Source organism: Nannospalax galili, unplaced genomic scaffold (genome assembly GCF_000622305.1).
Source record: "Nannospalax galili isolate Female #2095 unplaced genomic scaffold, S.galili_v1.0 scaffold1688, whole genome shotgun sequence".
In the NCBI taxonomy this organism is placed as follows: domain Eukaryota; kingdom Metazoa; phylum Chordata; class Mammalia; order Rodentia; family Spalacidae; genus Nannospalax; species Nannospalax galili.
This window is the reverse complement of record NW_008358621.1, coordinates 446,455-472,390: the sequence shown is the minus strand read 5'-3', so window position 1 is coordinate 472,390 and position 25,936 is coordinate 446,455. Positions and strand designations below refer to the sequence as shown.

At 51.1% G+C, this 25,936-nt stretch overlaps 1 protein-coding gene across 1 annotated transcript in view; it reads right to left on the bottom strand.

Annotated features, from left to right (window-relative positions):
- Nucleotides 1–3,135: 3,135 nt before the first annotated feature.
- The window catches only part of Igsf21 (immunoglobin superfamily member 21), a 251,959-nt gene continuing 229,158 nt past the window's right edge, over nt 3,136–25,936 (bottom strand). Inside the window, exons 5-10 of the mRNA XM_008821807.2 lie at nt 17,140–17,255; nt 14,035–14,509; nt 5,833–5,918; nt 4,921–5,113; nt 4,549–4,587; nt 3,136–3,366 (exon numbers count right to left, since the gene is read on the bottom strand). Coding sequence (XP_008820029.1) covers nt 3,293–3,366; nt 4,549–4,587; nt 4,921–5,113; nt 5,833–5,918; nt 14,035–14,509; nt 17,140–17,255 — 983 coding nt within the window. The 3' untranslated portion in view covers nt 3,136–3,292. The remainder of the gene's footprint in view (nt 3,367–4,548; nt 4,588–4,920; nt 5,114–5,832; nt 5,919–14,034; nt 14,510–17,139; nt 17,256–25,936) is intronic.

Here is a 25,936-nt window from a genome sequence, read left to right as displayed (position 1 = left end):
AGACATTTGAGGAGAGGAATTGTAGCTCTTCTGGGGGGAAGGACAGTCATTCTGGTTGGGGGTTCTTTAAGGGAAGAGCCCTTCCAGCCTTGGCCTCATGGATCCCCTGCCCAACATAGGCTTTGGCTGGGGAAGGTTCAGGATGTGTGAACAGATGAAGGGACAAGTGGAGGATGAATGAAGAGACAGGGTCTTCCTCCCCGCTGGGGCTGAGCCTTTCTTTACCATCCCTGTCCCCACCTCTGACAGCAGCTTGCAAGTCCTTCAACACAAAGGCAAAGCAGATGGTTGCCCTGCCACTGTAGCCCTGGAGCATCCCCGCTAGCCCTCTCTTGTCGACTTCCACCTTCCCACCCACCGCCTCATATCTTGTGGTTTTTCTGCTGGCTGCTGAGATACTGATGCACCTCAGGGGTCAGTAGAGCCCAACGACCCTGCTGTTAACAGGGTGAAACAAGTCCAATTTCATGCTTACATGGGCTTCCCTCTATGAAGGCAAGGAGAGAGAATAAACCTGTGTTTTAAAATGTCTTCTGGAAAATAGGCAAAGCCATCTGGTGGCAGGGATTTGTGTAGAATTGCTAGCAGCGGAGGGGGGCAGGTGACTCGTGGGAGACAGAGGAGGACTTTGAGGAAGAAGGAAGCAGGTCAAGGAGGCTGGTGGTACTGTGTGGTGGTTGCTTGCTCATCTGGCCTGAGTGTTTATGGACTGGTGAAGGCCTGAGAACTTTCAACAACTGAAGGTTATTTAGTTCAGCATTATTGTCAACTGACAAAACATGAGAAGGAAAATATTTAGTGAATGAATGAACCATTTATTTCTTATAGATTTAGAACAGAAATTTGTAGGAGGAAGAGTTTGTGCTTAAATGAGGGTGTAAGGCTTGGTAACAAGGAAAACCAAGATTCTAGAATCTCAAGTTCAAATGCCAATTGTTGATTCAATGGGTGAAAGATCTGAGTTTGAATTCCCAGAGTCCACAGAAAAGCCAGATGCCCAGTGTTAGCGCCTATAACCTCTGCTCCTATGGGGTGATGGGAGGTGGAGACGGTTGGATCCCTGGAAGTTCTGCCTGGTGTGCACAGCAGAGAGACAACAAGAGAGACGCTCTCGTTAACAAGGTGGAAGCAAAGACCCACAGCTGAGGCTGTGACCTCCACATGTGTGTGGTGGCACACGTGTCTATGCACGCACGGGCATGTACATACACAAACATGCAGAAAGAAGGAAAGCAAAATACAAAGGGTTATATTATTTTATTTTTGGAGACAGGGTCTGATTTAGCTCAGGCTGACCCTGAACTTGCTATGTAGCTGAGGATGGCCTTGAACTCCTGATCTTCCTGCCCCTACCTCCTGAGTACTGGGATTACAGGTATGTGCCACCATGCTCAGCTGAAATGTTAAGCTAGAAAGTAGAGTTCTGCAGCCTGCACAATAGCTGTCGCCCTGCTCTCTTCCCCATGTCCATACTCTATGTGACATCTCAGGTCCCCCCATCAAAAGAGGCCCTAGTTCTGCCCCAAAGACTCTGGCTTGGTTTTGCAACTTGTATTGGCCAACAAGATACAGAGGAAGCGATGCTGAATTAAGTCCCCGGGCTTCACGCAGGCTGTGCGCTCTAGCTCTCTTGCTCCTCTACCTGTACTAGAGTAGGGAGAGACCAAGTGACATAGCTGAGTCACCCCGGCCAGCTGGTCCCCAGCTACCCACCAGCTCCTAGGGTGCGATAGGAGGCCCAACTCAGAGCAGCCCAACCTGGCCCAGATCAGTGGATCCCTCTGAGGCTCTGGGTATCAGGACATGGATATCGTTGGGAGTCATGATTCTGCCTGCCCCAGTGACTTGGACCTCTCTTCCTGTACCCCGATGCTTCAGAGGTCATGGGTGTCATTGTGTAGCTGGAGATGGGAATGGATTTTTCAACAGCCTCAGGTTACCCTGGAGTCCTAGATAAACCTTTTGTGTGCCTAGTGAGTGAGACTTGGGGCTGGCTGCAGCACCCCTATACTAGGCCATGCCCCACTGCTCTAAACCACCCTACCACATCCCACTCCGGCCCACCTTGACTTCCATCATCTTCTTGGTGCCTCTCAGGCATTGAGCATAGCTCAGGGAGGTCAGCTCCCCCTGGAAGACTCTCAACCTTCCCACCACCATCCTTCATGTCCCCTTGACTAATGGCCTTTGCCTTGTCCCATGCTTTGACTAAAGCAGTGTCTACGGACATGACCCAGGCTGAGGCCTTAAATGTGCTGCCTAGGGCTTTCCCTCTAGCTCTGACAATCCACCAGGTAGTATTTAGGATGCTGGCTGTCTCCCAAACACCCCTATGCAAGGCCTGATTCCTGAGACAGTCCTATTGAGAGGGGGTGGAACTTTCAGTAGATGGGGACTAATGGGAGAGCCTTTAGTCCCTGGGGCTTTGTTCTCAGAGAGACATGGGAACTGGTCTCTTCTTCTTCTTTATCTGCTCCCTGCCCTTAATGGAGGTGGCTCACGGACTCTACATCCTGCCACCATGTTGCATAGTCTCATCAGAGGCCCAACGTAATATTGCTGCTGGGTTATGGACTGGGACTTTCAGAATTGTGAGCTAAAAGAAACTTTCTTCTTGATAAGTTAAATCTCAGGTGCTTTGTTACAGTAATGGAAAGCTGACCAATATACATCATAAGAAGAAGAGATGTCAAGTAGTCTTTGTCCTTTTAACCTATGCTCCAGGATAAACATCCATAGAACTCAAGCCCATGGAGAATACTGGAACCCTGCCCCAGCCTAGAGTGCAGCACAGGAGGGAATCTGCTGCCCAAAGCTGAGCTGCCTGAGGAGCCCTGATAGATCATTTCTGGGCTGGACCACTTCAGCCTGTACATAATTATTCATGTTTGTCTTTGGGTTGGGTTGTTAGGCAGCACTATTGTAGCTCCAGCTGACTGTTAAACATTCCCTGAGGGGTTGTGGCCACTTACTGTACCTGGCTGTTGTTAGGATCAAATGACATAGGAGCCACGTGCCCACCTTTCACCAAAGGGTACAGGCAGGACGTCTGTCTGTGCCCATCCTAGTCCTGGATGCCAGCTGGTGCCCAATGACTGCTCTTAGACCAAGGAAAAACAAAGCAGCACGCTGAGGTGGGGAAAATTGCTCTGTTTGTTTTAATTAAACTCAGTGAAGAAGCCAAGACATGGGCAGAAAGACTAAGAATGAGACTGGAAATAGTTTAGAAAAGAAATGAAAATCCGATCCCGGAGTCGTCAGGCCGCTGGAGTGTCTTGAGAGGCATGAGTCTTCACGTGAGCTCCAGGACCACTGTCAGGGCGAGCACCAGGGTGAGCCAGAAGCCAGTGGGGCCAGAAGAGGAACCTGTGTGAGGGGAGGTGGTATCAGGCAGCAGGTCTCATGGTGGTGGCCTTGTCCCATGTGAGGTCTTTGGGGACAAATGGATCCCAGCAAAGATGCTAGGAGGCAGCATCAGGTGAATGAGATTCAAACCCCAGCTCTGCTGCCTGCCTGCCATGGGTTCAGGACCTTGTCCCCACTCAGGCCTACTGGCCTGACATCATGCGAATGGTCCAGCAGGGACCAAGAATGAGAGACTTTGCTATAAACTGTGAGATTTGCTAAGTGTGTGTGTGTGTGTGTGTGTGTGTGTGTGTGTGTGTGTGTGTGTGTGTGTGCAGGGTCTGGGTCCTGTGGGTGGCCCTTAGGTTGGGGTGACTGAGGGAGCAGTCTGAGGACACATCTGACCATACCATGGTTAATGCCAGACAGGGCCTCTTGGGGTCACTGGGCCCCTGACATTCCATGGCTGTTTTGGAATGCTGAGTCTCTTTGGATTGCTTGGTGCCTTAGTCTGTCTGACCTTGACTCTGCAGGCTGGAAGGAGATGGCTGCCTGGGTGTTAGGGAGGGACCAAGGTGTACAGGTAGCAGTGTGCTAGCGCAGGTGACTCCATCTTGATCTCCACCTCTATTTTGGCTCAGGCAAGTCAGATCTAAGGTTGAACTTAGTTCCAACAACACCTTCCTTTCCCCTCAGAGGCCTGGTTCCAGGTGATGGCTAACCACAGACAGCAGTGTCACCACTCAGACCCTGTTACCTGTTTCCTTAAAAGAGGCTGAGATTTTTTTTACTGTAACAATGAAATGTAACCCCGACCCCCTAAACATCCCTCTGTCCTGTGACTGTCATGGGATGATGAACTACTGTTTGTTTGGCTTCTGTATACATGCTCATCATAGATTCTGAGGTAAGTGTAATCTCACCCCTTGCAAACTGTACATTCCACAAGAATGAAGCAATGTGGTTTTTAACCCTTAAAGATTCCCTCCCCTACTTAAAAGACCACCACAGGTTCTGTGCCTGTCCTCGAACAGTGGTCACTACACGTAGTTAGATTAAAGATCTGGCTGATTCTAATTCACTTGAGTCTGAGTGGGTTTTCCTAGTGGTCCTGAACTCTGTTACAGCAGTTTAGGGAACAAAGGTCTCTGGGGCCTTGAAATCACTCACTTTAAGCAAGGAATCTTGAGGATGGAGACTTACCATTGGAGTCCTCTGTGCCTCTTGGGATATTTGGATTTTCTGTTGGAAAGAAACAGAAAAGCAATGAGTTTAACTCAGGAAAGACTGTTCTTGGGCACCTGCTCTGTGGTTATATGCAGTGGGACAGTGATGCCACTCAGCCTCTCATTAGTCACATGTTACAGATGGGGAAACTGAGGCAAGAGACTCAGTTGCTGGCCTGCTAAGTGGTAGACCTGGGATTTGAACTGAGACTCTCTGATGCCAACGCTACTCTGGTTATAACCAGTGAACTGCCTCTCTGAGGTTAATTTAGGGGGGCTTCTGTGAACAGCTCTGAGCTAGGGCCTACACTCAGGTAACCCTGCGGGGACCCTGCCCGGCTCAACCTACCAAACACGATCAGTCGGGTGTGTGTGTCGGTGGAGCCCAGTGGGTTCTGAGCCGTGCAGCGGTACATGGAACCATTGAGCTCGGCAGGAACCCGTTCCAGCACCAGCTCCTTCCCATCGAACTCTGCGCTGCCATCCAGGAGGCGGCTGCCCACCCGCGTCCACGTGAACATGGGCTCTGGGAAAACCTCATTCTGTGGGCCAGAGGAAGAGGGAGCAGGGTCACAGGCGGAGCCATCCCACCAGCTCAGGAACATCAGAGGCAGGCTGGGCTCCACGTTCACCATCTCACAGGCTGTGAGTAGCTGCTCAGAACTCCAGGAGGAGGGCTGGCGATATGGCTCAGTTGGTAGAGTGCTTGCCTAGAATACACAAAGCTCTGGGTTCCATCCCATAAACTAAGTATGGTGGTGCACACCTGTAATCACAGCCCTGGGGAGGTGGGGAGGTGGAGGGTCAGGAGTTCAAGGTCATCCTCAGCTACATAGTCAGTATGAGGATAGGCTGGGCAACATGAGCCCCCCCCCCACCTCACACACACAGACACACAGACATACAGACACACACACACACACACACAGAGTCACACAGACACACACACACACACACACACACACACACACACACACACACGAACCCCAGGTAGAGAGAAATTAGGGTTCAGGGTTCAGGGATCAGGGCTGGGACAAACGCAAAGATGGAAGGTCAGTGCAAGCTGCGTTTGCTCACCTTCTGCAAGGTGAGTGCAGTGCACACACTCCTGTGAGCCACTCCTCTGCGGAGCCATACCTGCCTCATACAGATCAATCCTGAAGCCCACTGGAGGGCGAAGGACAGGTGTAGGAGAGTGTGGCCGGGGATATGGCATCCCTACCACCTGCCACCCCTCCAGGGTATTCCGAGAAAGGCTGACCTGAAATCCGTGGACCAGAATCCTCACCGTGTCCCCAACCCGGGCTCTGCTGGGAGTCATCATGATTTTGGGTCCCTTTGGGGCAACTGTGAGGGAGAAGAAGATAGGGTCAGAAAGGAGGGGCGGGCGGGGTGTCTAGTAAGGGAAAGAGGGGCAGGACACGCTGAAGAGGAGGTTCCAGCTTGGCGGTCAGTGTCCTTGCCCTGGCTGCTTCTCAGGGGCTTCTGGGATCCTCCTTCATTCCTCAGTCATGGCTCTGTTCCTTCAGACTCCCCCCTGCCCCTGCTGTGTGTCCCACCCTGGCTGAGATCTGGAGATTTAACTATGCACTAGGCACTCGAAGTCACGGTCACTGCACTCATGGGAGGTGTATGTCAGCAGGCAAGAAAAACAACAGGAGAGCACACACCAGTGTGGCATTCGACAAGATCCAAGAAGCCATGATGTAGGGTCAGGGAGATGAACTTGTCGGGGTGAGGGAGCCCATTCCTGCAGCCCAACTGCACTGGGTCCCACACCAACTCTGTGCCAAGCCCTTGCCATCAGTTATGCCACCCTGTCCCCACTGTCCAGTTCAGTTCACAGAGGCCTGGAGAGTTGAGAGTGACCTACCAAAGGTCACATGGGGAGCTCTCTCTCTCTCTCTCTCTCTCTCTCTCTCTCTCTCTCTCTCTGGTGTTGGGGGGAATGGGACTACAGTATGAGAGGACCATCTCATTTCCGGGCCAGCCTCTGTCCTCCCTGCCCCCATCCTCTTGTTTCTAATCATCTTGTCTCATTTCCTTTCTATCTAGGTACTCGGGAGACAGGATGTCCTCACCTTTGAGAAGGGCCACTGGGGCTACTGGGGTTCCCCTCTTCTTTCTGAGAGGGATATGGGGTCCACACACAATGAAGAGGCTTTCCCAAGGTCCCTGTGGAGCCCACATTTCCTGACTTTCTGGCCCTCATTAATTCATTTGCTCACTCCCTCAACAGTTAATTATTGAGCTGGTGTATGTCAAGCTTTGGAGTTGGGCTGGGGACCCTGGTAAAGGGGACAGTGATAACAATCAAGTGTCTCCAGTCTGAAGCTTGTACTTTAGCAGGGGAGGAACTGAGTCCACAGACTCAACCAAAATGTGACCAGCAGAGGTGGCTCACGAGTGGGGGCCTTGGATGCAGTGGTCACAGTGTCCCAGAGATGTGACGCTTACAAGACATGTTCCAGGTAGATGGAGGGATGGGGGAGACATTGGAGACATGGAACTGTGGCAGACCAGAGAGCTGACAGGCAGGTAACCTTCCAGGGCTAGCAGGGGGAACCGAGCTTTATCCCCTAGGAGATCTGGCCAGGGAGTTCCTCCCCCACCCCCCATCCTGACTGTGTTCTGCACCTACCTGTCCTTTCCACTCAGCTCAGCAGAAATCAGAGCAGCAGGCAGATATGGGTGGGCTCCAGACCCTGCCAATTCCATTCTCTCAGAGTGAGACCAACACACTACTAATTAATCACGAGAAAGTGCCACAAGGGCTGAGGGAAGGGCGTAGGGCCCATCCTCCAGCTCCGAGGAAGCCTAGCTGAGTTGCTGAGTTCCAGTCTTCCCTGGAAGCTGGAAGGCTTGGGGCTGGAAGTACTCCACTGCCGTGCCCCGCCCCTAGCCCCTGATTGGCTAAGTTTCGTCCAGCATGCTAAGAGCAGGCCCTTGTTCAGAACTTCATCCTGCATCTTGCAGCCTTTAGACTGTCCTGCGAGCACAGGATGGCTCAGCGAGGTCAAGAAGCTTCCTTGTGTCTCTGGTTGCTCTTGGGTACAGTGGATGGCCTGGGTGTGCAGAGGGGAACTGGTCCTGGGTGAGCCGAGCCACTGCCAGCCTCAACCAGCAGAGGGCGGTGAAGGGCCTCCATCACGGGAGACGGCTAGGCCTGAGGTCAGGCACCACCCGTAGGCCACTCTCTCACCACCTTGTTCTCCAGAGGCCAGGCCTAGTTTCTTTAGGCCTAGGCCTGGGTCTGCTGGTGCTGGCAGACAGAGAGTTGATGTGTAGGTACCTAACAGCAGCGGTTCCCTTGTAGGGCTCAAATGCTGTGTTGGGTGCACAGAGGCTGGTCACCATGAATCCCGTTGTTCAGGCCACCAGGCAGGGTTACACTGCCAGCAAGTAGCGAACACAGGCCTTGATGACACTTCAGGGAAGGTTCAGCGCTCAGGGGTAGGGGAGAGGCAGCAGCCCATCCTCCTCTGCAGCCCTGTGCTGTTCCTAGTGGCCCCTGTGCAGAGCTCACCCTGAGAGGCACAACAGGTAGTCCAGGAGGGGTCTGACTGGCCCCTGCTCCCTCAGGCTCTCTCAGGCACCTGCTGACAGTTGCTGTTTGCAGCTGATGGCCTGGAGCTCCCTCCCTCTGTGCTGCAGGGGAGCCACGCAGCTGCTCACATCCTCCTATCCCATCACCACCAGGAAGCCCGTTAGCCAGCTCCTGGCAGAAGAAGCCTGGCCCCTGTCTGCCCTGAGAATACAGCCCAGAGTGCTCAGAAAACAGTCACGCCTCTCAAACCCTGGCATCGAGAAGGAGCTGGAGAACAGAATGGAGCCCGGCATTCAGGCCTAGCCCTCTCAGGCTGCATGGTCTGGAGGAGTCAGTTTGGCCTATCTGCTGACCTATTCACCACCCCGCTTAAGAGACACTGAAAGTGAGGACGGGCAGAGGGATGAGGCCACAATGGGAGATGCTGACTCAGGGGAATGTGAAGGTCCTAATACTCCCAACGTCCAGCGTCCTGCTGTCTGCAAGGAAGGCATTGGAAGTCTCTAGTTAAAGCATCTCTGGGACTCCCTGGGGAATTCTGGGTTCTCATTAAGACAGCTATCCATCCATCTACCCATCTTTCCATCCATCTGTCTACCTAATCCACATATCCATCCATACATCCATCTATCCATGTGTCCTTTATCTAATCATCCATCCATCCATCCATTCATGCATCCATCCATCTAATCTGTACAATCTACCCATCTACCCAGCTATCCATCTACCCATCCACCCACTCATCCATCCACACATCCACCCATTCATCCATCCATTGCTCATCCACTCACCCACCTATCCATTCACCCATCCACTCATCCATCCATCCATCTATACAACCTACCTACCCATCCATCTACACATCCACCTACATGTTCTTCTACCCACCCACCCATCCATTCATCTGTCCATCCAACCACCCATCCATTCACCCACCCAAGCCATCCATCCTCCATCCATCCATCCATCCATCCATCCACCCACCCACCCATCCAGTCACCCACCCAACCCATCCATCCATCCATCCATCTGTCCATCCACCCATCTGTCAATCCATCCACTTACCCATCCATCCGTTCATCTATCCACCCACCCACCCAGCCAGTCACCCATCCACTCATCCATTCAGTCACCCACCCAACCCATCCATCCATCCATCCATCCACTTACCCATCCATCCATCCATCCATCCATCCACTTACACATCCATCCATCATCCATCCATCCATGCATCCACTTACACATCCATCCATCCATCCATCCATCCATCCATCCACTTACCCATCCATCCATCCATCCATCCATCCATCCACTTACCCATCCATCCATTCATCCATCCATCCATCCATCCATCCACTTACCCATCCATCCATCCATCCATCCATCCACTTACCCATCCATCCATCCATCCATCCATCCACTTACCCATCATCCATCCATCCATCCATCTATCCATCCACCCATCCATCCACCTATCCATCCATTCATCCATCTACCCATCGTCCATCCGTCCATCCACCCATCCATCCATCCATTCACCATCTATCCATCCATCCATCCACCTATTTATCCATCCACCCAACCACCCATGGAGGACAGAAAAGGCTGTTGGATCCCCTGGAACTGGAGTTATAGACAGTTGTTAGCTGCCATGTGGGTGTGGGATTCAAACCCGGGTCTTCTGCAAGAACAACCAGTGTTCTTAACCACTAAGCTATCTCTCCAGGCCCCTCTTTGTGTCTTTTTAAAAAATAATTTATTATTTTTATTTTTTAATTGTATGAGTGTATTCCTTGCATCCAGGTAGGTGCACCTGTGTTGTTGATGGAAGAGGGTGTCAGATCCCCTGGAACTGGAGTTATGGATGGCTGTCACCAGTCATGAGGGTACTGAGAATTGAACCCAGGTCCTCTGCAAGAGCAGTCTGTGCTCTTAACCTCTGAGCCATCTCTCCAGCCCTTAGTTTATGTTTTTTTTTTAAACATCATTTTTGGTTTGAGCTTTATAAAATTTTTCTTTTTTGAGGCCAGGCATAGAGGGGCACACTTTTAATCCCAGTACTCAGAAGGCAGAGACAGGTAGATCTCTATGAGATCAAGGCCAGCCTGGTCTACATAGCGAGTTCCAGTCCAGTTAGGGCTACATGGAGACCCTGTTTCAAAAAACTAACAAACAAAAAAGATTTCTTTTTTTGTTCTTTTGAGACAGGGTCTCATGTAACCCAGGCCAGCCTTCAATTCACTATGTAATATAGCCAAGGGTCACCTTGAACTTCTGATCCTCCTGCTTCCCCCTCCTAAGCGCTGGTATTACAGGCGTGCACTACCATGTCTGGTTTATAGTAGCTTTTTATATATCCCGGGACCAATGCTTCATCAGTGGATTTAGAGCATTTTCTCTCGTTCTATACTTTCGCCTTTTCATTTTCTTAAAGATGTCTTCTGATGAGCCAAAGATGTGAATTTTGATTCGGTCCAATTGACCAATTTTCAATTTTTCCTCTAGTGTTTTTTTGTAAGTACTTTAAGAAACCCTTGCTTCCTTGGTGCCATAAAGACATTTTTCTCCATTTTGTTCTAGAAGCTTTACGATGCTGGCTTTTACACTTGGGCCTATCAATCATTTCAGATTAACCCGTGTGCGTGTGAGGCAGGGGCCAGGCCTGCCTCTCCCTTACCTGTGTTCTCTTGTCCCAGGGCCACGTTCTTTTTACTCACTCGGAACAGCCTCAGGGTCTCTGTTGAAATCAATCAACTCTACCTGTGGGTCTATCTCTGGACTCTCCACTGACTCAAACTAGTGTCTATGCTGGAGGGTCTCGGATGGCTGCTTATCTGAGTTAGAAGCTGATGCATGTTTTAAGTCGATCACTTAAGGTGAAGAACAGAGCAGGGCAAAACATGGAAGCAGGAATCCCAACTTGGAGGTGATGCTCATGCTCCAGGGGTGGATGAACAGTGTTTGGATGGGTGGAGATCAGCGGTCACAGGAGAAGCATAAGAGCAGTCTCAGAAATATCTGGAGGCTGAGCTGTTGGACAGTGGGAACGTGGGTGGTCCTGAGGCCTCTGGCTTGGCCAATGGGAAGAAGGAACTCTATCTACTGAAATGGCTTCTAGGGCCACCAGGAGACGGGTGCAAATCCAGCAGGAAGGGTACAGTCAAGGGACTGGGGGTGGCCCAGGCAGGGTTCATACAGGGGGTAGCATGTGAGCTATGTAGGGTATCTCCGGCAGGGAATGGGTGTGTGTGTGTGTTGGGGGGCATTGTAGCAAACAAGCCTGCTCTTCAAAGTCCTTGCCAGGTGGTCGAGTTCTGTGTCCCATTACCATTTCACCCACTCCACAGTGTCTCAGAGTTCAGGGTCCCTCACTATGTCATGTGAATACACTCACCACAGGCCGCACCCCCAGCTCAGTATGTCCTTGACTATAGTCCTTTGGGGAAGGCTGCAGTGAAGCAGTGGCTAGGAGAGTAGACTTTAGGGGGCCCACAACCTCAGTGAGTTTACTTAAGGATAGGCAATCTGAACCCCGATCTCTCGACTAAGAGATGATAACAAGGACAGTGCCTCTCAGTGGCTGCCCAAGGTACTGCAGGGTTGTTCTTTTTATTTTTTCATTTTATGTGTATGAGTGTATTGCCTGCATGTATGTAAGTGCACCCGTGTCGTGCAATGCCTGTGGAGGTTAGAAGAGGGCATCGGATTCCCCTGGAACTGGAGTTACAGATGGTTGTTAGAAGCCATGTAGGTGCTGGGAATTGAACCCAGGTCTTAACCACCGAGCCATTTCTTCAGTCCCTCTTAGCTTGTTCTTAAACCATGTATTCTGTTATCCTCCCCATTCAACAGGTCAGAAAACTGAAGCTTAGAGACACAAGTGGCCCAGGGTTCCATTAATCAATAGCAGTTAGGGTAGGATAGAAAGCAAACCAGGGTCTCTTCACTTGCCCCCCCCGCCTTTTAGACCCATTCATCTCAGGGGTCCTGGCTGTCCCTCACTTCCCCATGGTCACACTATGACCATCCAGACCCACTGCCTTCCTCTCCCTTGCTCTACTGGGAGAAGGGGTGTGTCTACAGAGGCTGTTCAGGTAAGGGGGTCCTGGGGTCACAAGCAAAGCAGGCTTGAGGCGAGGAGGCCAGAACAGGGCTATCATTATGACCTAGGCCTTTTGCCAGAAGCTTTGAGGCTCCTTATCTGTTCTTATCTGTCCTTTCTAGGTGTGGGACTGGGAGTGACTTTCATGGGCAAAGTAACCAGGCAAAGGCCCAGGAAGGAAGGAGGGTCTAGAGAGGGGGACAGGATGTCAAAGCAGGGGCTGAGAAGTGGGTCCAACCAGGCTGAGTACAGAGTCTTGCCTGTTGGGGGGGGGCTCATAATATGTCTATGGAATGAGTAAAGACATGGCCCCTGGGGGTGGCACCCCCAGCAGTGGATGTTTGGAGGAGACTTTGACTCCTCCATGTACCTTGGGCAACTTAGGGACCCTCCCTGAACCTCAGTCTGCAGTGTGTGATCTGGGATTACAGCATAGCCTGCTCCCCTGGGTTATCACTGGACCAACAGAACAGCAGTCTGGCAGACGTGCGTTCAGGAAACAGCCCTTCCTACATTCTGTGTGGACAAAGGAGCTGTGGGAGGCTAGAGCCATTTCCTAAAATGGGTCTTCAGTGAACTGGTCCACACAGCCAGTTAAGGGCATCTGGACCCAGGGCTGGTGAGCCCAGTACTGTGGAGGATGGAGAAGACATCACAGCTCTGCTGTGCTGGGACTCAGAGCCAGGAGCTCTGCCAACGGGAGCCTCAGTTTTGCTCATCTGTAAAATGGGAGTTTCTGGACAGCTTCTACTTGTGAGAGTTGAGGGTTGGGCCTGTACATATTCCCAGCACACAGCAGGTTCTGTGTGTCCAAGAAGTCTTTTTCTACTGCATCTGGGGTGGAGGAGGGGTTGGAAGAAACTGTTTGGACATCCTGATACAAGCTGCAGTCTTGGCCCTGAGCAGTCATTGGTGTCTGGCCTTGGCCATGGGAACCTGTTTGAGAGACTGTGTGTGGCTCCACAAAGCTTCTCACCACTACAGGCACACAGAGGACAGCCCTGGCATCCTGAGCTATGACAAGCCTCAGAGCATGTTCAAAGGACCACTGTGGGCCATTGAATCCTGGCCTGCATACCCAATCAATATAAACATTGGTTCTGTGAGTTGCAAATTTCTACCCTTCCCTCTCTCAGCTCTGACTCAGCTTACAAGTGGAGGGGGTCATCTCTCAGGACATTGGTGCTTTGAAGCAGGTCACAGGCAGAGCTGGACTGGCCCTGGGCATCTGCTGTCCTGTCTGCACCTATCTCCTCACACCCACAGATGACAAGGGTTTCATTGTGTGTAGAAAAGCAAGCAGGATGATGTCATCTCTGCCCTCCCCATCTTCATCCCAGGCAGCCTGGCAAAGCATTCCTCAACTTTTCCTATCCTGGCCTCTTCCAGCAAATCAGGGACCTGACCCAGCACTGACCTATGGGTTCCCAGGTCTCCTATTTGATCCAGATCTTTCTGTCAACTCCCCCGTTCCTGATTGTGATCTAGAAACTTTCCTTGACTTGCTACGACCTCCTGTGGACCTCTTTATGACCCAACAAATTTACTCTGAATTTCTGTGTTCCTGACCCTGACCAGCAAAGCCCCTGACCTCCTGTATTCCTGACCCTGACCAACAAACCCGTTAACCGTGTAGAACTTTCCATTTTCTCCAGTCTGATGAGCAAGTCTCCTGAAGCACCCCAACTTCCCTCTATGATGACCTGACTCCATTTGATCCCTCTTCATGGCTTCCAGCAATCTGTGGCCCCTGTTCTAGCACCATACCCTCCTCTCTCTGTGGGGCAGCGCAGCGGGGGGCTGCCATGCCTTACCCAGCGTGACCTCCGCCTGCATGGGCATGGACAGTGCCGGGTGCTTGACCTCACAGCTGAAGAGGGCCTCATTGTCGATCTGTGGGTTGAGGGTCCAGGTGAGCAGTGCGCGCACCTCCACCGTGCCATCACTGCTTGGGGTGCGGCTGTGGCGCAGGAAGTAGATGGGGTCTGCGTTGTGCACCCAGCGGGGGAATTCTCGGCTCACGACTGTCTCTGGGATGTTTTCCGTGGTGGGCTGCAGGGAGAGGCTGGGGTCTGGGGTCAGGCTGTGTAAGGGGTGTTCTGTGTAGGGACGTCCAGCCCGGTACTCCGTGTCCAGCAGGGACAGTGACTTCTGCATCTTGGTGTCGTCCAAGTCCCTGTGCAGGAGGCTTCGGAACGGCCTGCTGTCCTGGAGGGGGCCAGAGCTGGCCACCGGTAGTTCTGACAGGGGCACTGCATCGATGGGTTCCCCATCCCGTTTGAAATAAACCTGCAGATGCAAGCAGGGGTGGGAAGAGCAGTGAGCAAAGATGGCTCTCAGGAGCCTGGTCATTCTAGGCTGTGTTTACATCGATTCCCAGTCTTTTCCCTTACCTCCCTGAAAACTATGAGCCAAAGTGAGTGGACAGAACATGCACAGCCCCCAGAGAGGCGGTTCAGCCCAATGCCATCACTGACCTGGGAAGAATTTTAGCCTCAGTTTCCCCACTTGTAAAGAGAGATAATGTCTACTCTGGGGAGCAGCTAGGAGATCTGAACCATGTAGGAGATCAGTTCTGGAGGCCATGTAGCTGTGACCTGGGCTCCAGTGTGGTTCATGCCCTCCACTGTGGCCCATGTCCTCCAGTGTGATCCACGCCTGACAGTGTGGCCCATGCCCTCCAGTGTGGCCTGTGCCTGACAGTGTGGCCCGTGCCGCCTGGGGGCACTCGGATAAGAAGGAAATGGGTGGGCAGTGGAGGTGAAATGAGGTGTGTGATGAGGAAGAGGAGAGAAAGTATATGTATGTGTGTGCATGTGAGCATGTATGTGTGCATGGGTATATATGTATGGGTGCAAGTATGCGAGTGCATGTGTGTGTATGTGTGTGCATGCATGTGCATGTCTGTGCATGTGCATATGTGTGAGGGTATGTTTGTATATATGTGTATGTGTGCATGTGTATGTAGCATATATGTGTGCTGTGTATGTGTGTGTGCTGTGAGTGTGGTGTTTGTGTATGTGTATGCATGTACATGCCAGCATGTGTGTGTTTGTGTAAAAGCATGTGTTGTGTATATGGGTGTTGTGTATGCATGTATGTGTGAATGTGTGTATGTTGTGTACATGTGTGTATTGTGTTTGTGTGCTTGTATATATGTGAGCATGAGTATGTGAATGTATGTGTGTAATGTGTATATGTATGTGTTATGCATGAGTTTATCGTGTATAAATATATGTGTGTGAGAGTGTATGTATGTGTGTATATGTTTGTGTATGGGTATGTGTTGTGCATGTCTGTGTGTGTATGTGCATAGTGTGTTCTATATGAGTGGATGTATATATTTATGTGTACATGTGTGTTGTGTGTGAGTGTGTATGTATGTGTTGTTTGTATTTGTGTATGTGTGTGAATGTGTATTTTGTGTGTGTACATGTGCGTGTGTTGTGTGTGTGTGTTGCATGTGCACAATTTGGAGACTTGGAGCTGCTAGGGAACAGGTGCATATGTGGAGGGAGCTAGGAGGGGAATGAGGTGAGAGAAGCTGTCTTCTCCCTTTCTCTGCTAATGGGGAATTCAGGTTTTGAGAAGCAGCATTTAATTTAATTTGCTGTCTTTTTATTTTGGTACATGTGCCCAGAGGCCTGCAGGGATTGGGTGTATTTTTTAATAAATCAGATAAATGAATCGATAGGAGACGGAGAGAAGAGCAGGAAGCTGGGGACACTGGTGGGTTTGAGATGACGCGGGGGGGTGGGCAGGTGGGGGAGAGGCTGGGGAGGGGGGGGGGGGTGATAGGTGGATGCAGAGAACCTGTCAGATTTAGAACTCTGCACAAGAATCTCCTGCACATAATGGCTGCTCTGGGGGGTTGGTGGGTTTCCCCCAGTTCTTTGCTTTTTTTTTTTTCTTTTTGAAAAGTCCTTCAAAAGCAGGTTTGTAATTTATATCAAAGAATTTCTTTCAAGTTCTGACGTCTCAGACAAACGTAAGATATCTGAAATGTTGGGAGATGAGGCTCTTTCATAGATTGGGGGGGGAGAAAGAGAGAGAGGGAGGGAGGAAGAGAGAGAGGGAGGAAGACAGGGAGAGTGGGAGGGGGAAGAGGGAGTGTGGGAGGAAGAAGAGAGGAGGAGGTGGGGGAGAGAGAAGGTAGAGAAAGAGGGAGAGAGGGAGGGAGGAGAGATCTGATCTTTTATCCCAGTATCTTAAGTGGCAGCCAGGTGGTGAGGTGTTTGGGAAACATTGAGGGGCGTCCAACCCTCCAGCTTGTTACTGAAGCTGAGGAGGGAAGAGGGATCCGTCCCAGGGGCTGGTGTGGCCTGGACTAGAACCCTACTCCCAGGTGCTCCTGGCTGTGGGTCCATTCCCATGATTGGAACTGCCCTCTTTCTGCCTTTGTCTCTCTCTCTCTCTGGATGCATCTACACTGAAGGGAATTTGGGGACACAAACCTGACTCTCTCTCTCTCTCTCTCTCTCTCTCTCTCTCTCTCTCCCCATATATATATATTTCCTTTTCCTCTCTTGCATTTTGGGGACGTCCTGTGAACCACACAGAGGCCCAGGAGGAGCAGTGGGGTTTGAACCGTGAGGAAATGAACTTGGGTCTCCTCTCTGTGGGAAGTATCGTGGGGACACTGGAGAAGTCCCTGCCCCTCTCTGGTCCCCATCACGGGCTCCATTCTGCTCAATATCTAGAATGAGGGGGCAGAAGACCACCCTTACAGTGAAGTCCTAGGATTGCAGGAGACAGAGAGCAAGAGAGGTGCTGGGCACCTGGTAGAACCCAGACAGATGGGCAGAGTCAGGGAAGGCAGATCACACCCTCTCTGGGCACAGAGGTGACACCTTCAGGGGGGGCAGGGACTAGGGAGTCCTGGCAAATGGAGGGCTTGGGGGGGGGTCCCAGGCACTTACCATGGGTGCTGGCTTCCCTCCTGACACGATGCAGACCAGTGTGAAGTTCTGGGCTTGGTACCGGCTGAAGGGGGCGGGCGAATCAGCAGCCACAACTTCGATGGAGGTGGGAGGAGCTGCCTCAGAGGGAAGGACAGGAAAACCCTTGGCTCAGCTGCAGGACTCAGGAAGAGTCACTGGGGCTGTGTGAGGATTGACTGTGGTGAACATGGGGTCTGCTGCTGGGAATACAGAGGAAGACCTGGCTTCCTGGGTCTTGCAGCCCAGTGGGGTAGACACATGAGACTCAGATGTCTGTGAATACTAAGTGTGCCAGGCTCCTGAAGGAAGGTGTCCCATTGCAGAGGGGACCTTGCCTCAGTGGAGGGATCTGTGATGTCGCTGCTAGAGAAGCCACAATGGATGGAAACAGAGTGTGCAAAGGCCCAGTGGTGGCTGTCAGGGGCGAGGAGGGGCAAGGGGCTCATGATGCCCCAGATCTGGGAAGCTTTGCAGAGCACATGCAGAACACACGAAGGGTGGTGGCTGGTTGACTGCGCTGAGCCAACTCCAACCTGTGTAGCGGATTGTGACATTTTCAGGAATTTTGTGAGCTAACTGTTACACCGTTGCCAACTTGAAACAGGTCGCCGTGGGTGTCTTTACACAGAGAAAACCAGCAACTGCTACCAGTCGGGGCCTTCCTTCTTCCCTGCTCTGCTCCTGACTCCCAGAAAGCTGCTTGAACAGCTCACCACTGACTAAAAGCTGTTTCTTCTTTCTCCTGAGAGCAGTGGGGAGCCACGGAAAGTTTCAGGCGAGGGCAGGGAAATGAGATGACTTCGCGTTCGAAGAGCCCGAAAACACAGCATGGATTTCAGCTGGAAAGGAGAGCGACTTTCATGGGGCAGGAGTGAGCTCGAAGTGACTGGGGTCGTTATCCAGACTGTGTGCCTCTGCTGTCTGCTTTGTTAAATGGGAACAGTACTAGGCCAAAGTAGGGGCTGGATGGGACTCAAGCTGGAGAATCAGGAGGGCTCAGCCCACGCTGGGAATTCAACGTTAACATGACCTCTGCTGTATTTCCCCTACCTCCTTAGCACCCGTAGGAAGCAGCATCTCTGAACTGCGCTTGGAGCAGGCTGTCAGCCTTGTTTGCCTGGCCTTGGGCCGTGTACAATGGGGCATCGGGGGTGGGGAGAAAATGACTAGATGGAGGTCTTGTCTTTGTGTGGGGGTTTTTCACCTCACTTGAGTTTAATTAACCTCAGCAAGTATTTCCTGACACCCAGTAGGTGCTGGGCAGGGTGCCAGGGACCCTCTGTGGGTATCTGGTGATGTGGCAGAGTATGGAGAGGCCTCAGGGCTGCCTTTGTTTTAAGGCCCAGTGAGATGGAGCCAGGTATAAGCCATCATTCAGGCAACTGTGCCATGCTGGGGGTGAGAGAGGAGAAACAAAACAAAATGAACAAAAGCGCGGGGCGGCTTGTAATTTAAGTGGAAGATGGCGAGAAACAGATGGTTAGTGGGGCTGGGATTCTGAGCGGAAACACACACCAGAACCCTTCAATTACCCAGAAGTTGCGCACTCTACAGTGTAACTTTTCCAGAAAGCGACGGAAAATGCAAGATCTTATAGCAAGAATCAGCTTGCGAACTGGGCCAGGCTGTGAGGAGGGTGCGCTATTCCCATTCTACAGAAAGGAAGACAAGATGCCAGCTCACAGAGCCAGCATGAGGTAAAGCGGCAGCCTGACTCTGGAGCCTAGACTCTCTGGCACGCAGGCCAGCTGCAAGTGGGGAGGGAGGGGAAGTAGGGTTTGTACCTGTTGGTACCTTTGGCCCAAGTGCAAATTCCTTTTTCTTTAAATTTATTTTATTTTATGTGTATGAATGATTTGCCTGCTTGTATGCAAGTGCACCTGTGTTGTGCAATGCTGGTGGAGGCCAGAAGAGGGCGTTAAATCCTCTGGAACTGGAGTTACAGATAGTCAGTAGCCACCATGTGGGTGCTGGGAACTGAACCCAGGTCCTCTGCAAGAGCAGCCAGTGCTCTTCACTGCTGAGCCAGCTCTCCAGTGCCCCCCACCACTCAGTGCAAGTTTCAATTGTTGAGAGTACTCACTTCTCTAGCACCCTTCAGTTTCCAGGAGGCCTGGTGGCCTGGTTTCCTTGGAAGCTGCCTCTGATTCTGCTGTCCCAAAGGCCAGGGAACCTCCAGTTAGAGTTCAGTGTAAAACAACACTTCCTGGGCTCATTGACTGTGCCCCCTCACCTTTATTGCTCCCAAAACATGTTCCCATCCCCGCCTCCCTCTGCACTTCCATCCCACTTTCAAATTCTTCCGTTCTCATCCCTATCATCAGCCTCATTCCCATTAAGACCTGTAACTCCACCTCCATCATCACCCCATCTTCATCTCCTAAACGTGCACCCAAAGCACATCTTCCTTTTGTCTCACCTTCATTGAGGAACAGAGGACGCGCTCCCAGAACCTGCCTGACAGGATCGCTCAAGCAGTGAATGAGCAGGTGCTTATGAGGAGCCTGTGGTCCAAGCTAGGGATGTTAATGAATGCTCTTTAGTGACATTTCATGGTGGTGGTGCTGGGGATGGAATCCAGAGTCTCCCGAGTGCTAGACAGTGCTCTACCGCTGAGCTACACCTCCAGCCCTACATCACTAAAAATAAGAAAGGCAGTGTAGAGTGATGGTTAAGAGTGTGGGTTCTAGGGGCTGGAGAGATTGCTCAGTGGTTAAGAGCACTGGCTGCTCTTGCAGAGGACCTGGGTTCGATTCCCAATATTCACATGGCAGCTAACAACAGTTTATAACTCCAGCTTCAGGAGAATTTGATGCCCTCTTCTGACCTCCATGGGCATTGTAAAACATGGCTGCATGTACCTACATGCTAGCAATACACTCATACACATGAAAAAAAAAACCCCAAACAAATGAAATATAAGAAGAGTATGGATTCTAGATCAGATTACTCAAGGATCAAAGACCAGCTGTACCACTTGTCAGCTGTGTGACCTTGGACAGGTGACTTAACCTCTCTCAGCCTCTTTCTTTACCTGTAAGTGGAATTACCAGGGACTTGTGGAGACTCAATAAACATGGCCTATAATGTGTTAAAAGTGTTCCCAGTATTCTCAGTAGCTTCCCTGATAGCATTCTTTATTTGAGGCTACTCACTGAGAGCTGGGACAATCAAGCCCCGTCCATTTGTAGTTTAGCAAGGAGACCAGAAAATGCCCGAGGTTTGCAGCCTTGACCACAGTAGCCGCTCATGCCCTGTGCCATGTGAGCACTTGAAATGCTGTTTGTTTAAGCTCACAGGTTCTGGAAGTATAAAATGTGTATCAGGTTTCAAAGACTTAAGTTTATAAAAATAAATTGTAAGATATGCCATGAATAATTTGTATTGATTTCATGTCGACATGATAACACTTTAGATATACTGAGTGTTCATAAATAGTTAAAATTTATGCCATGTCTTAATTCCATTTTCTTTCATGTGCCCATTAGAAGACTTAACAGTTCATACATAACTGGCATGGTATATCTGCTGGGTAGCTCTCAGCAAAGTGTTCCATTTTGAAGATGAGCACACTGTGGTCAGAGATGCACAGACCTACCTATGCTCACGCCACAAGTCAACAGCAGAGCCTCAGTGGGCGTCCAGCCTTCTAGATCCCGGACAGCTCCTTTGAACAGCAGGGAGCTCTCACTCATACACACACAATTATACAAGCACAGAGGCACACACATTCATGCACACACACACACACATCCTCATTCTAGAGATCTGCACCTGAGTTATGCTCACTACCACCCTTGGGAGCCAAGCTCTGTCCCTCCTCATATGCCTGAGCAGGTGTTAACAATGCATACCAAGCTCATAAGTAACAGATTCTGTTGTATGGACGATGGCACAGCGGAGCTGCGAATATCTGCGTGGACAGCCTGGGCTTCCCACACTCTACCCATAACAGACACTCAGGCACAGCGTCCTGGGAGAATGCCAGTCTGCATCATGCCTCCTGTCACTTGGTAGAGGGCTCTGAGTACAAGTCAGAAAGCCGTCTTCCACCCGGGAGCACTGGCTGCTTACGATGTTCCACCACACGCATCCCTGTCATTGTGTCTCCTACATACTTCTGGCTTAAGAAGTATGAGCCTCAGAGGCTCATTGTCTGTGCCCCTCCCTTACCCTTAGTCTACCTCTAATACATTCTTGTCCCCACCTCCTTCTGCACCTCCATCCCCACCTCCATCCATCTTCATCTTTATCACCATCTCTACCTTCATCCCCAGTACCATTTCCAAAATGATCTCCACCTTTCTCATCATCTCCACCCCGTCTCCACCTCCACCTCCACCTCCACCTCCATCTCCATCTCCCAATCTCCACCTCTACCTTTACTCCATCTCCATGTCCATCTTCACCTTTTTAAAACAAATTATTTGAGACAGGATCTTAAGTAGTCCAGGCTGGCCTCCAACTCATTATGTATCAGAGGATGACCTTGAACTTCTGATCCTCCTGCTTCCACCTCCTGAGTTACTGGTATTACAGGCAAGTACTGCCATGCCAGGTTTATGGGTACCGAGGATCAAATGCAGGGCTTCATGCATGCTAGACAAGCATTCTACCAACCAAGGTGTGTTCCTAGCCCTCCATTCCCATCTTTATCTCTATCAGCATCCGTGACTCCATCCCCATTTCTTTTCTTCTCCCAGCTCCTGCCTTTTTCTGCCTTCACGTATCCCCACTCTCGCTGCCATCATCTTTTGTATTACTGTCTCTATCAAGGTCAAATCCAAGCAACATTTTGCATAGTCCCTGGGCCTGAGATACAGTGTCCATCCATGCAAAAACAGTAGTCCAGCTGAGGACATCAACATAAAATCCATGGGACCTCCTGGGCAAGAATAACCCAGTTCAAAGACAGGCTCTGGGCTGAGCAGTGTGTGGGCAGGCCACCCAGTGTGGTCCACTGTATTCAGAGACTCAGACAACCACTAATGATGAACAAAGACCCTTCAGTGAAGACCCTGGCTCACCCATCTCTTTCCTGCTCCTCTGCTAGTTCCCAGCCTCCCCACGACCTCTGGGAGCATCCTTTAGAGGTGCCTGTGCAACGCTTGTACCCAACACACCTATGGGTACTGTTCTCCGGAACCCTCAGAACCCCGGAGTAGGCATGTTTTTCTTGGGGAAGGGCTTGCTCATAGCACTCTTTACTATTGTTTTCTCATGTAGGAAGAACCTGGTCATAGGCAAAGCTGCTGGACCCATGACTCCACCTACTCATCACTTGTCGTCCTGGGCATCTCCCTTCCAGAAGTCCATCACCACCCTGGAACTCTCCCGATCCCTCGGACTGCCCTCAGCCCAGTGGGCTTGCAGGCTTATTTCTCACTTTGTCTTCAAAGGAGGGAACCATTGCTGGAAGTTTCCTTGGTTAATTCTGTCTGCTGTTGGCAAGGCCCATAGGCCTCCAGTCTGGCACCTCTGCACATCCCAGCTAACCTCCCTCCCTGCTACCGCAGCCACCAAGGGAGGCATGAGGCAAAGTTTATTTTAGACTTGGCAGTTCACACTGACAGTACAGTGATGGCCCGGTGATGGGTTTTATGAAATTAGCCCTGAAATATGGCTTGTCTGTATCTTGCAAGCCAAAGTTTGTTTCAGGGACTGTAACTCACTTCAGAGACAGTGTGGTGGCGCGACTCAGCTCTGTAAATTATCTTGTGGCCTTTGCAATTTGGGAACACAGTAAAGAAATGCCAGCAACATGGGCAGGGAGCCTCCCAGGTCTGCCCAAAGTACTCTCTCCAGGGTTCAGTTCTCCCTACCGGGTCACCTACCCTATCCCAGCATCTCCCATCCCACTCTCACAGAGGCAGAGCAAGTCTTCATCCCTGGACCAGCTACCAGCATCCACAGAGCTTTGGGCCAATCAGCTGTCCCCTTTGGTGGTATCAGTCTTCCTGTCTATGAAATGGATTGAATTGGATGGTCTAGCTCTCAGGGTTTTAGAGAGAAACGGCAGAAAAGAACCTGGGCAGAAACTTCCTGTGAAGGTACAGAATGTTGGGTAGATAGTTGGATTGTTTAGCCCTGCTCTCTACTTGTCCACAATCCTTCCTCTGTCCCCCACAAGAGCACTACTGTCTACATGGAGGGACCCACCTGGACCTGCCCGGACCCACCCTCCTGCCCTCTTGCCCCTTAGGTACCACTGTGTGAAGGTGCTGAACTCACTCCTGTCCTGAGCATCATCTATCACAGGGAGAACATCAATTAGATTTAGGGGAGGGGAGGGGAGAGGGAACAGACAAGTTCAAAATTATATTATTTGCAAAAAATCTATTCTTCCTCTCAGCACGTGTGCTCTATCGACTGCCTTCCTTTTCAATCAGCTCCTGGTCATTATGTTGTATTTCAAACACCAGAAAACTAGCTCTTGATATAAGTGTCCATGAATATAAATGTCCCACATGGTCCCTGCCTTCATTTCTTTCTTTGATTTTCTTGGTCTCCTGTCTCTGCTTCTTTCCTATCCTCTCCAGAGTTTCTCTGTGCTTCTTCAAGATGCCAGGCTGCATGGCGCCTCCTCCAGGAAGCTCTCTCTGCTGCGACGGTCTCCCAGACTGCCTGGTGCTCTTTCTTTGCCCTGCTTGCCCTGGGCTAGGCTGGCCCTCCCCACCTAACTCCACTTCATTTTCCAAGGCTGGTCTCCTTCCAACAGCCTGCTTGGGCCTTGCGGGGACTTTCTCTGGGTGCCCAAAGCTGGTCATTGTTGAGGCTGCTTGTTACTCTGCCCGGGCCCACTCTGACTGTTGTTTGTGCTGTGGTCCCCAAGGGCTAGCGCTTTGTCCTCCTCATCCCAGCCATAGACCTCAGCCAGCCTGGCTCACGGTAGCTCAAGTTCCATTGGTATTTGTGTTCCTCACTTCTGTGAGCACAGGGGAGCACACAATCAGGCTGTGATGGATCCCTGGAGACCCTGTAGTGCCTTGGCTCTGACTACCCTCATCTCCAACCTTCTCCATCAGGTACCCACCCTGTCCCACCCTCCAGATACACTGAGCTTCCTTTTTTGCTTGTTCCGCCCTTCTGCCTCCCCTCCTCTCCATCTCCTTCCCTTTCCCTCCCTCCCTTCCCCTTCCTCTCTGAACACCCTAAGCTCACTTCTACCCCAGGATCTTTGCATCTGCTGCTTTCTCTGCCTAAAGTCCTTCACTTGCTATTTTTGCAAGACTGAGTCCTGCAAGCCTTAGCACAAATGTCATTTCTAGACTAAGCTAAGCTCACCTCTTGTCCCGTGACATAGCACGTTGTCTAGTTTGTGTGCTAGGCAATGTCAATGATTTAATATATTGTTTACACACATGTCTCTGACACCCTGTACTAGAGCCTCAGGACCTTGAGAGGAGGAACTCTTCTATTTTTTTAAAATTTTATTATTTTTATTTTATGTGTATGCGTGTATTGCCTGCATGTAGGTAAGTGCACCTGTGTCGTGCAATGCCCACGGAGGTCAGAAGAGGCTGTTGGATCCCCTGGGACTGGAGTTACAGACAGTTGTTAGCTGCCATGTGGGTGCTGGGATTTGAACCCGGGTCTTCTGCAAGAACAACCAATGTTCTTAACCGCTGAGCCATATCTCCAGCCCTGGAACTCTTCTATCTCAACCCAAGAATTGAAATTGCTCAAGCAATGTTTGTGTGGCTGGGTGTGATGGCGCACCCCTTTAATATCAGCATTCTGGAGGCAGAGGAAAGCTGATCTCTGTGAGTTCGAGGCCAGCCTAGTCTACATAGTGAGTTCCAGGCCAGCCAGGGCTACATAGTGAGACCCTGCCTCAAAGGAAAAAAACGTTTGTCCAATGAATGAGTAGAATGAGTAGGGGAGGGACTCAGGTTCACACCTTCCAGTCTGGGAACAGACTGCCCTTCCCCCTCCTCACCTGCCTTCCTCCCCCAGTGGAAGTCCCAATAGAAGCAGATCCCGTCCCATCCAGTCAACAGAGAAAAGGGAGAGGGAAGAAGAGCTCAAATCTGTGGTTTAAGGGAAAATTAAATATCGAGCTGAGTAGCCACAGCAGCCCAAGGAAGAAAAATCCCGAGACAAGTCCCCACTCGAAGCCATGACCCGTGACAGGAGGGAGATGTAGTGCCTGTGCCTACCGTGGGCTGAGCTGAGCTTCTGCTGTGCTGTGAACTTGAGCTTGACCATGGAATCCCCATGCCAAGCAACGGCAGGGAGAGGGGATCTGGGATCCAGGTCATTGCCAGCGTAGACAACTGCTGCCCTGGGGTCTTGACTGCGTAGGAGTCCGGAAGCTACAAGCACCATCCACCCGCCTGCCCAGGCTCCACCACAAGGAGCTCTGGCAGTGGCTACTCATCTGCTTGCCTCCCCTGCCAGCCGTGGCAGAAGATAAACATTAACAACAGCAAACAGTGGCTGAGTGCTCTGGGGGATCAGGGGCTCTGGAGGGGAGCCACAAGCTATGAAAGTGGTGTATCAGTGAGATGGGTGGGGCAGGGAAGAAAGTCTGCACTCAGTTCAAGGCAGAGTGGGGCTTTGTGTTGGATCTGGACTCACATTCTGGTGATTTTCTGCATTTATGTGTGCGTGCGTGCCCTGTGCGCGTGCTCCGCGTGTGTGTGTATGTGTGTGTGTCTACCATAACATGAGTGTGGAGGTCAGAGGACAGCTTGTGGGAGTTGGTTCCCTCTCCTTCCACTATGTGGGTTCTGGGGATTGAACTCAAGTTGTCAGGCTTGAGTGGCAAGCATCT